At 52.6% G+C, this 14050-nt stretch overlaps 1 protein-coding gene across 1 annotated transcript in view; it reads right to left on the bottom strand.

Moving 5' to 3' along the window:
• The window catches only part of PHRF1 (PHD and ring finger domains 1), a 149379-nt gene that overhangs the window by 72081 nt on the left and 63248 nt on the right, over window positions 1-14050 (bottom strand). The window contains exon 11 of the mRNA XM_075326849.1: window positions 7401-7588. Coding sequence (XP_075182964.1) covers window positions 7401-7588 — 188 coding nt within the window. The remainder of the gene's footprint in view (window positions 1-7400; window positions 7589-14050) is intronic.

Genomic DNA, 14050 nt, shown 5'->3' with positions numbered 1-14050 from the left:
TTTTCTTGAAGACCATTGAGTCAACCGCGGGCAATTCAATGTCAAAGTCTGCAGTAAGATCAGGCTCCCACCGATGCAGCAACACCCTGTCCTGTGACCCTCCAGAGTCCTCCGACGCAGTGATACACCCGCAACATGCTGGCAGCTCAATGGTGCCCGCCGCCGTGACACCCCCAAGGCCACAGTATTGCCTCCATTCACGGACCCTCCTCAGATGTCACACCCCCTTCTCTGAGCCCGCAGCATTGCTGACCCTGCCTCCTGGGACCCTCCTGAGCCACTCCACCACCGCCGCTCCCCTCTGTAAGCATTAGGATTGAGACACACTAGGATTAGAAGAGAAACCCTCATTTCAACATTAAATTATTTTTTCCTATTTTCCTCCTCTAAATTTGGGGTGAGTCTTATAATCCGGGGCGTCTTATAAACCGGAAAAAAAAAGAAGGGAATTTTGTTACTTACCGTAAATTCCTTTTCTTCTAGCTCCTATTGGGAGACCCAGACGATTGGGTGTATAGCACTGCCTCCGGAGGCCACACAAAGCATTACACTAAAAAGTGTAAGGCCCCTCCCCTTCTGGCTATACACCCCCAAGTGGGATCACTGGCTCACCAGTTTTAGTGCAAAAGCAAGAAGGAGGAAAGCCAATAACTGGTTTAAACAAATTCACTCCGAAGTAACGTCGGAGAACTGAAAACCGTTCAACATGAACAACATGTGTACCCGAAAAACAACCAAAAATCCCGAAGGACAACAGGGCGGGTGCTGGGTCTCCCAATAGGAGCTAGAAGAAAAGGAATTTACGGTAAGTAACAAAATTCCCTTCTTCTTCGGCGCTCCATTGGGAGACCCAGACGATTGGGACGTCCAAAAGCTGTCCCTGGGTGGGTAAAGAAATACCTCATGTTAGAGCTGCAAAGACAGCCCTCCCCTACGGGGAGGCAACTGCCGCCTGCAGGACTCTTCTACCTAGGCTGGCGTCCGCCGAAGCATAGGTATGCACCTGATAATGTTTGGTGAAAGTGTGCAGACTCGACCAGGTAGCTGCCTGGCACACCTGTTGAGCCATAGCCTGGTGTCGTAATGCCCAGGACGCACCCACGGCTCTGGCAGAATGGGCCTTCAGCCCTGATGGAACCGGAAGCCCAGCAGAACGGTAGGCTTCAAGAATTGGTTCTTTGATCCATCGAGCCAGGGTGGCTTTTGAAGCCTGCGACCCCTTGCGCTTACCAGCGACAAGGACAAAGAGTGCATCCGAGCGGCGCAGGGGCGCCGTGCGGGAAATATAGATTCTGAGTGCTCTCACCAGATCCAACAAATGTAGATCCTTTTCATACCGATGAACTGCATGCGGATAAAAGGAAGGCAAGGAGATATCCTGATTAAGGTGAAAAGAGGATACCACCTTAGGGAGAAACTCCTGAATGGGGCGCAGCACTACCTTGTCCTGGTGGAACACCAGGAAAGGAGCTTTGGATGACAGCGCTGCTAGTTCAGACACTCTCCGAAGAGACGTGACCGCTACCAGAAATGCCACTTTCTGTGAGAGTCGAGAAAGTGACACATCCCTCAGGGGCTCGAAAGGCGGCTTCTGGAGAGCAACAAGGACCTTGTTTAGATCCCACGGATCTAACGGCCTCCTGTACGGAGGTACGATATGACACACCCCCTGCAGGAACGTGCGCACCTTAGAAAGTCGCGCTAGACGCTTCTGAAAAAACACGGATAGTGCCGAGACTTGCCCTTTAAGGGAGCCGAGCGACAAGCCCTTTTCCAACCCAGATTGCAGGAAGGAAAGAAAGACAGGTAACGCGAATGGCCAGGGGGATACTCCTTGTGCAGAGCACCAGGATAAGAATATCTTCCGCGTTCTGTGGTAGATCTTAGCAGACGTGGGCTTCCTAGCCTGTCTCATGGTGGCAACGACCCCTTGGGATAATCCTGAAGACGCTAGGATCCAGGACTCAATGGCCACACAGTCAGGTTCAGGGCCGCAGAATTCCGATGGAAAAACGGCCCTTGGGACAGTAAGTCTGGTCGGTCTGGTAGTGCCCACGGTTGGCCGACCGTGAGATGCCACAGATCCGGGTACCACGCCCTCCTCGGCCAGTCTGGGGCGACGAGTATGACGCGGCCGCAATCGGATCTGATCTTGCGTAACACTCTGGGCAAGAGTGCCAGAGGTGGAAACACATAAGGGAGCCGGAACTGCGACCAATCTTGCACTAAGGCGTCTGCCGCTAGAGCTCTTTGATCGCGAGACCGCGCTATGAAGGTCGGGACCTTGTTGTTGTGCCGAGACGCCATTAGGTCGACGTCCGGCACCCCCCAGCGGCGGCAGATTTCCTGAAACACGTCCGGGTGAAGGGACCATTCCCCTGCGTCCATGCCCTGGCGACTGAGGAAGTCTGCTTCCCAGTTTTCTACGCCCGGGATGTGAACTGCGGATATGGTGGATGCTCTTTCCTCCACCCACATCAGAATCCGCCTGACTTCCTGGAAGGCTTGCCGACTGCGTGTCCCTCCTTGGTGGTTGATGTATGCCACCGCTGTGGAGTTGTCCGACTGAATTCGGATCTGCTTTCCTTCCAGCCACTGCTGGAAGGCTAATAGGGCAAGATACACTGCCCTGATTTCCAGAACATTGATCTGAAGGGTGGACTCCTGCTGAGTCCACGTCCCTTGAGCCCTGTGGTGGAGAAAAACTGCTCCCCACCCTGACAGACTCGCGTCTGTCGTGACCACTGCCCAGGATGGGGGCAGGAATGATCTTCCCTGTGATAATGAGGTGGGAAGAAGCCACCATTGCAGAGAGTCCTTGGTCATCTGAGAAAGGGAGACTGTCCTCTAGGGAAGTTGTCTTCCCGTCCCATTGGCGGAGAATGTCCCATTGAAGTGGGCGCAGATGAAACTGCGCGAACGGGACTGCCTCCATTGCTGCCACCATCTTCCCTAGGAAGTGCATGAGGCGCCTTAAGGGGTGCGACTGACCCTGAAGGAGAGACTGCACCCCTGTCTGTAGTGACCGCTGCTTGTCCAGCGGAAGCTTCACTATCGCTGAGAGAGTATGAAACTCCATGCCAAGATACGTTAGTGATTGAGTCGGTGCCAGGTTTGACTTTGAAAAGTTGATGATCCACCCGAAAGTCTGGAGAGTCTCCAGCGCAACATTCAGGCTGTGTTGGCATGCCTCTTGAGAGGGTGCTTTGACAAGTAGATCGTCTAAGTAAGGAATCACCGAATGTCCCTGAGAATGCAAGACTGCTACCACTGCCGCCATGACCTTGGTGAAAACCCGTGGGGCTGTCGCCAGACCAGATGGCAGAGCTACGAACTGGAGATGGTCGTCTCCTATCACGAAACGTAAAAAACGTTGGTGCTCTGTAGCAATCGGCACGTGGAGATAAGCATCTTTGATGTCTATTGATGCAAGGAAATCTCCTTGAGACATTGAGGCAATGACGGAGCGGAGGGATTCCATCCGGAACCGCCTGGTGTTCACATGCTTGTTGAGCAGCTTTAGGTCCAGAACAGGACGGAACGAGCCGTCCTTTTTTGGAACCACGAAGAGATTGGAGTAAAAACCTTGTCCTTGTTCCTGCAGAGGAACAGGGATCACCACTCCTTCTGCTCTTAGTGAGCACACCGCCTGCAGAAGGGCATTTGCTCGGTCGGGATGTGGGGAGGTTCTGAAGAACCGAGGCGGAGGATGAGAACTGAATTCTATCCTGTACCCGTGAGACAAAATGTCTGCTACCCACCGGTCTTTGACCTGCGGCAGCCAAATGTCGCAAAAGCGGGAGAGCCTGCCACCGACCGAGGATGCGGAGGGATGAGGCCGAAAGTCATGAGGCAGCCGCCTTGGAAGCGGTTCCTCCGGTTGCTTTCTTGGGGCGTGAATGAGCCCGCCAGGAATCTGAGCTCCTTTGCTCCTTCTGAGTCCCTTTGGACGAGGAGAATTGGGTCTTGCTGGAGCCTCGAAAGGACCGAAACCTCGACTGCCACTTCCTCTGTTGAGGTTTGCTCGATCTGGGCTGGGGTAAGGAGGAGTCCTTACCCTTGGACTGTTTAATGATCTCAGCCAATTGCTCACCAAACAGTCTGTCTCCAGATAGTGGCAAGCTGGTTAAACATTTCTTGGAAGCAGAATCTGCTTTCCATTCCTTTAACCACAAGGCTCTGCGCAAAACCACAGAGTTGGCAGACGCCATTGAGGTACGGCTCGTAGAGTCCAGGACAGCGTTGATAGCGTAAGTCGCAAACGCAGACATTTGCGAGGTTAGGGACGCTACTCGCGGCACTGCTGGACGTATGATAGAGTCCACCTGTGCCAGGCCAGCTGAAATAGCTTGGAGTGCCCACACGGCCGCGAATGCTGGAGCAAACGACGCGCCGATAGCTTCATAGACAGACTTTAACCAAAGGTCCATCTGTCTGTCATTGGCATCTTTAAGTGAAGCCCCATCTTCCACTGCAACTATGGATCTAGCCGCAAGCCTGGAGATTGGGGGGTCCACCTTTGGACACTGGGTCCAGCGTTTGACCACGTCAGGGGGAAAGGGATAACGTGTATCCTTAAGACGTTTGGAGAAACGCTTATCTGGATAAGCATGATGTTTCTGGACTGATTCTCTGAAGTCAGAGTGGTCCAGAAAAGTACTCAGTTTAGGCTTAGGATACCGGAAATGGAACTTCTCCTGCTGTGCAGCTGCCTCCTCTGCTGAAGGGGCTGGGGGAGAAATATCCAACAGTCTATTGATGGCCGCTATAAGGTCATTTACCATAGCGTCACCATCAGGGGTATCTAGATTGAGAGCGGTGTCAGGATTAGATTCCTGATCACCCACCTCTGTCTCCTCATACAGAGCCTCGTCTCGCTGAGACCCTGACCAGTGTGATGACGGCGAGGGTCTTTCCCAGCGAGCCCGCTTAGGCTGCCTGGGACTGTCATCCGAGTCAGAGTCTTCAGCCTGTGATGCCTGGGACCCCCTTGAAGTACGGATTAGTTCCAACTGAGGGGGACCGGGGAGCATAGACACAGCAGTGTCCATGGTCTGAGAAACTGGCCTGGACTGCAAGGTTTCCAGGATTTTTGTCATAGTCACAGACATCTTATCAGCAAAAACTGCAAATTCTGTCCCCGTCACCGGGGCAGGGTTCACAGGTGTCTCTGCCTGGGCCACTACTACCATAGACTCTGGCTGTCGAAGTGGCACAGGGATTGAACATTGCACACAATGGGGGTCATTGGAACCTGCCGGTAGATTAGCCCCACATGCGGCACAAGCAGTGCATACCGCCTGTGCCTTGGCACCCTTGCGTTTTGCGGATGACATGTTGTTGTCTCCTCAGAGCAATGAGGGTATAAGCCAAGAAGCGACTGTACAGTGCAATATAAATATATATGGTACAGGGAAAAAATGCACCAAATAACACTGAGGCACTAGTGGGGCCAGCACTTATGTGCAGCTTACCGCCCGCATAAACGCGGGTGTGTGGTCGCCAGAGTCCCTTGTCTGAGTCCCCCAGAGCCTGTGTCCGTTCTCCAGCCAGACTGCATGCAGGAATGGCTGCCGGCGTCCTGTGGAGAGGGGCGGGCCCTGGGCGTGTTGAGACCAAGAGCGGGAAACTTGCGTCCCCACTGTGCCCAGTGAGAGGGCTGGAGTATGTAAATAAGACTCCAGCCCTCGGCGCTGGCTATAGAACAGCGTCTCTCCCTTTCCCTGATTGACAGGGTGGGGGCGGGAACGAAGCAGAGCTAGGCCGCAAAAGCCGGGGACTAGATTTATGAGCGCTGCCGCCGTAAAAGCGCGGGCAGCGCGAGTCCCCGGCGCACTACAAGTCCCAGCGGCGCCGCCGCTCCCAGAGCGGCCGGCGCGGTAGTTCCCAAGACATAAAATCACTCAGCTAAGCTGCAGTGACTCTAACCCGAGCGCGCAGCGCTAGTGCCCCCGGCGCACTAGCACACCCAGCAAGCCTGGAGTGTGCGTGGCCTGTCTGTGCGGGGACACAGAGTACCTGAACGTTGCAGGGCCTTGTCCCTGACTGTACTCAGCTCCTCCAGCAGGGTCTCTGGGTCTGTGGATGGAGCTCGGCCTCAGGGTTTGGGGGCCGGTAAGATCCCACTTCCACAGAGCCCCTCAGGGGGATGGGGAAGGAAAGCAGCATGTGGGCTCCAGCCTCCGTACCCGCAATGGGTACCTCAACCTTACAAACCGCAAGTGGGGTGAGAAGGGAGCATGCTGGGGGCCCTATATGGGCCCTCTTTTCTTCCATCCGATAGAGTCAGCAGCTACTGCTGACTAAACAGTGGAGCTATGCGTGGATGTCTGACCTCCTTCGCACAAAGCAGAAAACTGGTGAGCCAGTGATCCCACTGGGGGTGTATAGCCAGAAGGGGAGGGGCCTTACACTTTTTAGTGTAATGCTTTGTGTGGCCTCCGGAGGCAGTGCTATACACCCAATCGTCTGGGTCTCCCAATGGAGCGCCGAAGAAATTTTTTTTTTTTTTTTTTTTTTTACAATCCTGCATTAAATCTCCGATGCAAATCAAAATTTCCCTGATAAATTCCAGAAGTTTGCTGAATTCCAATTTCGACATCCTGTGTCTTATGGGGCAACAGCAGGAGGACATAAGCAGTGGTACAGGCAAATGCGCACTACCTACTCTGTGTGGTTGGGCTGCTGTGGCCTATGTGAAATATGAAGAAAAATAGTCAGATTAACCCCTTTTCAGGGAGCTTTTTGCACATCAACTTTGTAAACAGCTACATTTTCCTGCAGATTATCCCTTTAGAAGCAGCTATGTCCTCTTTTTTTGGCTGGGCTGCAGAGTATAGAAGGAATATTATTACAATATTGATATATAATAATATTAAGTATGAGTCTTTGGAGTGTGGGAGGAAACCAGTGAAAACCCGCACAAACATAAGGAGAACATACAAACTCCTTGCAGAGAAGACAGTCTCCCCAGATTCTGCGCTTACTCAGATAGTCATTGTAAAACCTGGGTCACTGCAATACAGGGGAAACCAATCGATTTGCTCATGACATGTAAAGCTGTGTGCACACATTGCGTATTTGCAGCGTTTTTTAGTGCAGATATGCCACAAAACAGAAGGGAATTCTGATGCCACAAAGTCAATGAGAATTTTGAAGTCTCCTGCACACATTGAGTATTTTGTTCTTACAGATTTGGTGTAGAAATAAGTAAATTCTTTCAGTGCTTTTGCTGTAGATTAGACAGATTGCAATGAATGTGAAAAATTGGCACCAAACGCACGGCAAAAACACTAATTTTGTTGTTACTCACAAAGAGTAATTCCTGATAGAGACGTTAGTAGTTCGATTTCTGTCGTTAACCAAGCCTTATGTTAGTGGGCAGAGGGTAAACTATTTACCTGTCAAATGGATCAAAGTCATTGGGGTTACCAAACACGGAGAGGGAGGCAGCACCAATGTCCTGTCTCATGGAGCCTAGTGTGTGTTCTGGAGCCCTCTGTATGCGAGGTATTGAAGACCCCCGCGGTGGGCTGCGTATACCCAACGATCTGGCAATGCGGCTTTGAGACGTCGGAACTTTACGAATCTGAAAAGAAAAGGAATAAATTAAAATGTAAAAGGTTAAATCTAATAATTAAAAGGGGTTGGCCATCTTTGGGGACTTTTTACCACAATGCATGTATTTTGGGCTAAAAATCATTTTTGCAGTTGGGTATCATTACAAATTTTGACCATTGTTTCCTTGCACAGTCAACGTTAATATGTCCTGTGGCCATAACTCAGTGGTTGGCCACTTTTTCCACTTTCCTCACACATGGACCAGCACTTCTGTCCATACAATGCTACTGGTGGAGGAGCAGGTGACCAGACATGTCCATACAATGCTACTGATGGAAGAGCGGGTGACCAGACCTGTCTATAAAATGCTACGGATGGAGGAGCGGGTGACCAGACCTGTCTATAAAATGCTACGGATGGAGGAGCGGGTGACCAGACCTGTCCATACAATGCTACGGGTGGAGGAGCGGGTGACCAGACATGCCCATACAATGCTACGGGTAGAGGAGAGGGTGACCAGACCTGTCCATACAATGCTACTGGTGGAGGAGAGGGTGAACAGACCTGTCCATACAATGCTACTGGTGGAGGAGAGGGTGACCAGACCTGTGCATACAATGCTACTGGTGGAGGAGCGGGTGACCAGACCTGGCCATACAATGCTACTGGTGGAGGAGCGGGTGACCAGACCTGTCCATACAATGCTACGGGTGGAGGAGCGGGAGACCAGACATGCCCATACAATGCTACTGGTGGAGGAGCGGGTGACCAGACCTGTCCATACAATGCTACTGGTGGAGGAGCGGGTGACCAGACCTGTCCATACAATGCTACTGGTGGACGAGCGGGTGACCAGACCTGTCTATACAATGCTACTGGTGGACGAGCGGGTGACCAGACCTGTCTATACAATGCTACTGGTGGACGAGCGGGTGACCAGACCTCTCTATACAATGCTACGGGTGGAGGAGCGGGTGACCAGACCTGTCCATACAATGCTACTAGTGGAGGAGCGTGAGACCAGACCTGTCCATACAATGATACTGGTGGACGAGCGGGTGACCAGACCTGTCCATACAATGCTACTGATGGAGGAGCGGGTGACCAGACCTGTCTATACAATGCTACTGGTGGAGGAGCGGGTGACCAGACATGTCCATACAATGCTACTGGTGGAGGAGCGTGAGACCAGACCTGTCCATACAATGCTACGGGTGGAGGAGCGGGAGACCAGACATGCCCATACAATGCTACTGGTGGAGGAGGGGGTGACCAGACCTGTCCATACAATACTATGGAGGGAGGAGCGGGTGACCAGACCTGTCCATGCAATGCTACTGGTGGAGGAGCGGGTGACCAGACCTGTCTATACAATGCTACTGGTGGAGGAGCGGGTGACCAGACCTGTCTATACAATGCTACGGGTGGAGGAGCGGGTGACCAGACCTGTCCATACAATGCTACGGAGGGAGGAGCGGGTGACCAGACCTGTCTATACAATGCTACTGGTGGAGGAGCGGGTGACCAGACCTGTCCATACAATGCTACTGAGGGAGGAGCGGGTGACCAGACCTGTCCATACAATGCTACTGATGGAGGAGCAGGTGACCAGACCTGTCTATACAATGCTACTGGTGGAGGAGCGGGTGACCAGACCTGTCTATACAATGCTACGGGTAGAGGAGCGGGTGACCAGACCTGTCTATACAATACTACGGGTAGAGGAGCGGGTGACCAGACCTGTCCATACAATGCTACGGAGGGAGGAGCGGGTGACCAGACCTGTCCATACAATGCTACTGATGGAAGAGCGGGTGACCAAACCTGTCTATACAATGCTACGGGTGGAGGAGCGGGTGACCAGACCTGTCCATACAATGCTACGGAGGGAGGAGTGGGTGACCAGACCTGTCCATACAATGCTACGGAGGGAGGAGCGGGTGACCAGACCTGTCCATACAATGCTACTGATGGAAGAGCGGGTGACCAAACCTGTCTATACAATGCTACGGGTGGAGGAGCGGGTGACCAGACCTGTCTATACAATGCTACTGGTGGAGGAGCGGGTGACCAGACCTGTCCATACAATGCTACGGGTGGAGGAGCGGGTGACCAGACCTGTCCACACAATGCTACTGGTGGAGGAGCGGGTGACCAGACCTGTCCATACAATGCTACTGATGGAAGAGCTGGTGACCAGACCTGTCTATACAATGCTACGGATGGAGGAGCGTGTGACCAGACCTGTCTATACAATGCTACTGGTGGAGGAGCGGGTGACCAGACCTGTCCACACAATGCTACTGGTGGAGGAGCGGGTGACCAGACCTGTCTATACAATGCTACTGATGGAAGAGCGGGTGACCAGACCTGTCCATACAATGCTACTGATGGAAGAGCGGGTGACCAGACCTGTCTATACAATGCTACGGATGGAGGAGCGGGTGACCAGACCTGTCCATACAATGCTACGGAGGGAGGAACAGGTGACCTGACCTGTCCATACAAAGCTACGGAGGGAGGAGCGGGTGACCAGACCTGTCTATACAATGCTACTGATGGAGGAGCGGGTGACCAGACCTGTCTATACAATGCTACGGAGGGAGGAACAGGTGACCTGACCTGTCCATACAAAGCTACGGAGGGAAGAGCGGGTGACCAGACCTGTCCATACAATGCTACTGATGGAGGAGCGGGTGACCAGACCTGTCCATACAATGCTACGGGTGGAGGAGCGGGTGACCAGACCTGTCCACACAATGCTACTGGTGGAGGAGCGGGTGACCAGACCTGTCCATACAATGCTACTGATGGAAGAGCGGGTGACCAGACCTGTCTATACAATGCTACGGATGGAGGAGCGGGTGACCAGACCTGTCCATACAATGCTACGGGTGGAGGAGCGGGTGACCAGACCTGTCCATACAATGCTACGGAGGGAGGAGCGGGTGACCAGACCTGTCCATACAATGCTACGGAGGGAGGAGCGGGTGACCAGACCTGTCTATACAATGCTACGGGTGGAGGAGCGGGTGACCAGACCTGTCTATACAATGCTACTGAGGGAGGAACAGGTGACCAGACCTGTCCATACAATGCTACGGGTGGAGGAGCGGGTGACCAGACCTGTGCATACAATGCTACTGATGGAAGAGCGGGTGACCAGACCTGTCCATACAATGCTACTGAGGGAGGAACAGGTGACCAGACCTGTCCATACAATGCTACTGATGGAAGAGCGGGTGACCAGACCTGTGCATACAATGCTACTGATGGAAGAGCGGGTGACCAGACCTGTCTATACAATGCTACTGAGGGAGGAACAGGTGACCAGACCTGTCCATACAATGCTACTGATGGAAGAGCGGGTGACCAGACCTGTCCATACAATGCTACTGGTGGAGGAGCGGGTGACCAGACCTGTCCATACAATGCTACTGATGGAAGAGCGGGTGACCAGACCTGTGCATACAATGCTACGGAGGGAGGAGCGGGTGACCAAACCTGTCCATACAATGCTACTGGTGGAGGAGCGGGTGACCAGACCTGTCCATACAATGCTACTGGTGGAGGAGCGGGTGACCAGACCTGTCAATACAATGCTACTGGTGGAGGAGCGGGTGACCAGACCTGTCCATACAATGCTACGGGTGGAGGAGCGGGTGACCAGACCTGTCTATACAATGCTACTGGTGGAGGAGCGGGTGACCAGACCTGTCCATACAATGCTACTGGTGGAGGAGCGGGTGACCAGACCTGTCCATACAATGCTACTGGTGGAGGAGCGGGTGACCAGACCTGTCCATACAATGCTACTGGTGGAGGAGCGGGTGACCAGACCTGTCCATACAATGCTACTGGTGGAGGAGCGGGTGACCAGACCTGTCCATACAATGCTACTGATGGAAGAGCGGGTGACCAGACCTGTGCATACAATGCTACTGGTGGAGGAGCGGGTGACCAGACCTGTCCATACAATGCTACTGATGGAAGAGCGGGTGACCAGACCTGTGCATACAATGCTACTGATGGAAGAGCGGGTGACCAGACCTGTCCATACAATGCTACGGAGGGAGGAACAGGTGACCTGACCTGTCCATACAAAGCTACGGAGGGAGGAACAGGTGACCTGACCTGTCCATACAAAGCTACGGAGGGAGGAACAGGTGACCAGACCTGTCCATCAGCTTCCATGGGAAAGCCGCTTTTCTCTCTGAGGAACTGACGGACAGGGTGGGCTCAAACGACCCTAAGGCCAGAGTCACACTTGCGAGAGACTCGCGCGAGTCTCGTATCACATCACCCGGCATGGCCACGCACTCTCCTGACAGGAGCGGATCGGCTGTATGTATTTCTATGCAGCGGAGACACTCCTGTCCGGAGAGTGTGCGGCCATGACGGCTGATGCGTTGCAAGACTCGAGCGAGTCTCTCACAAGTGTGACTCCGGCCTTACATACACTACCTGAAGAGATTTAGCTGTAGACTAGGAGAACTCTTATTACAGCAAACTAGTCATGTACAAAAATGCCATTAACCTGCAGATATAGGGTTAATCTGCAGGTTAATAGCGATATAATGCTGTCTGGCTGCCGGATTGAAATGTGCGGCTTCTGGGAGAAAACGAACTTATTTCCTCCCAGAAGCTGGTCGTTATTGCACTGAGAGTTTACAGTCACTGCAGTGTGACCGGTAGCTAGAATCACACCCCGGTACTTTGATTGACAGCTCACTTTGCAAATCCATACTGTGGTGCGGTTCAGCTGCCATTCACAGTATAGTGAGCGATGACTGTAACCATTCTGTGCACCAACCTGATGAATGAAAGCAAGTCGCTACAGGGAGGAAATAATCTTATTTTCTCCCAGTAGCTGCACTTTCAGTAAGGCAACCAAGCAAACTTATAACACTCTTCGTCCGCAGGTAAATGAAGGGAATTTTGTTTACTTACCGTAAATTCCTTTTCTTCTAGCTCCAATTGGGAGACCCAGACAATTGGGTGTATAGCTTATGCCTCCGGAGGCCACACAAAGTATTACACTAAAAGTGTAAAGCCCCTCCCCTTCTGCCTATACACCCCCCGTGCATCACGGGCTCCTCAGTTTTGGTGCAAAAGCAAGAAGGAGGAAAAAATTATAAATTGGTTTAAAGTAAATTCAATCCGAAGGAAGTTCGGAAAACTGAAACCATTCAACATGAACAACATGTGTACACAAAGAACAACAGCCCGAAGGGAACAGGGGCGGGTGCTGGGTCTCCCAATTGGAGCTAGAAGAAAAGGAATTTACGGTAAGTAAACAAAATTCCCTTCTTCTTTGTCGCTCCATTGGGAGACCCAGACAATTGGGACGTCCAAAAGCAGTCCCTGGGTGGGTAAATAATACCTCATAATAGAGCCGTAAACGGCTCCGTCCTACAGGTGGGCAACCGCCGCCTGAAGTACTCGCCTACCTAGGCTGGCATCTGCCGAAGCATAGGTATGCACCTGATAGTGTTTCGTGAAAGTGTGCAGGCTCGACCAGGTAGCTGCCTGACACACCTGCTGAGCCGTAGCCTGGTGCCGCAAGGCCCAGGACGCTCCCACGGCCCTGGTAGAATGGGCCTTCAGCCCTGAGGGAACCGGAAGCCCCGAGGAACGATAAGCTTCGAGAATTGGTTCCTTGATCCACCGAGCCAGGGTTGATTTGGAAGCTTGTGACCCTTTACGCTGGCCAGCGACAAGGACAAAGAGTGCCTCCGAGCGGCGCAGGGGCGCCGTACGAGAAATGTAGAATCTGAGTGCTCTCACCAGATCTAACAAGTGCAAATCCTTTTCACATTGGTGAACTGGATGAGGACAAAAAGAGGGTAAGGAGATATCCTGATTGAGATGAAAGGGGGATACCACCTTAGGGAGAAATTCCGGAACCGGACGCAGAACCACCTTGTCCTGGTGAAACACCAGGAAAGGGGCTTTGAATGACAACGCTGCTAGCTCAGACACTCTCCGAAGTGAAGTGACTGCTACTAGGAAGACCACTTTCTGCGAAAGGCGTGAGAGAGAAATATCCCTCATTGGCTCGAATGGTGGTTTCTGAAGAACCATCAGCACCCTGTTCAGATCCCAGGGTTCTAACGGACGCTTGTAAGGAGGGACGATGTGACAAACCCCCTGCAGGAACGTGCGTACCTGTGGAAGTCTGGCTAGGCGCTTCTGAAAAAACACAGAGAGCGCAGAGACTTGTCCCTTAAGGGAGCCGAGCGACAAACCCTTTTCCAATCCGGATTGAAGGAAGGACAGAAAAGTGGGCAAGGTAAATGGCCAGGGAGAAAAACCCTGAGCAGAGCACCACGACAGGAATATCTTCCACGTCCTGTGGTAGATCTTGGCGGACGTTGGCTTCCTAGCCTGTCTCATAGTGGCAATGACCTCTTGAGATAACCCTGAAGACGCTAGGATCCAGGACTCAATGGCCACACAGTCAGGTTGAGGGCCGCAGAATTCAGATGGA

Source organism: Anomaloglossus baeobatrachus, chromosome 10, assembly GCF_048569485.1.
Source record: "Anomaloglossus baeobatrachus isolate aAnoBae1 chromosome 10, aAnoBae1.hap1, whole genome shotgun sequence".
Taxonomy (NCBI): Eukaryota; Metazoa; Chordata; class Amphibia; order Anura; family Aromobatidae; genus Anomaloglossus; species Anomaloglossus baeobatrachus.
This window is presented reverse-complemented; position numbering and strand designations above follow the sequence as displayed.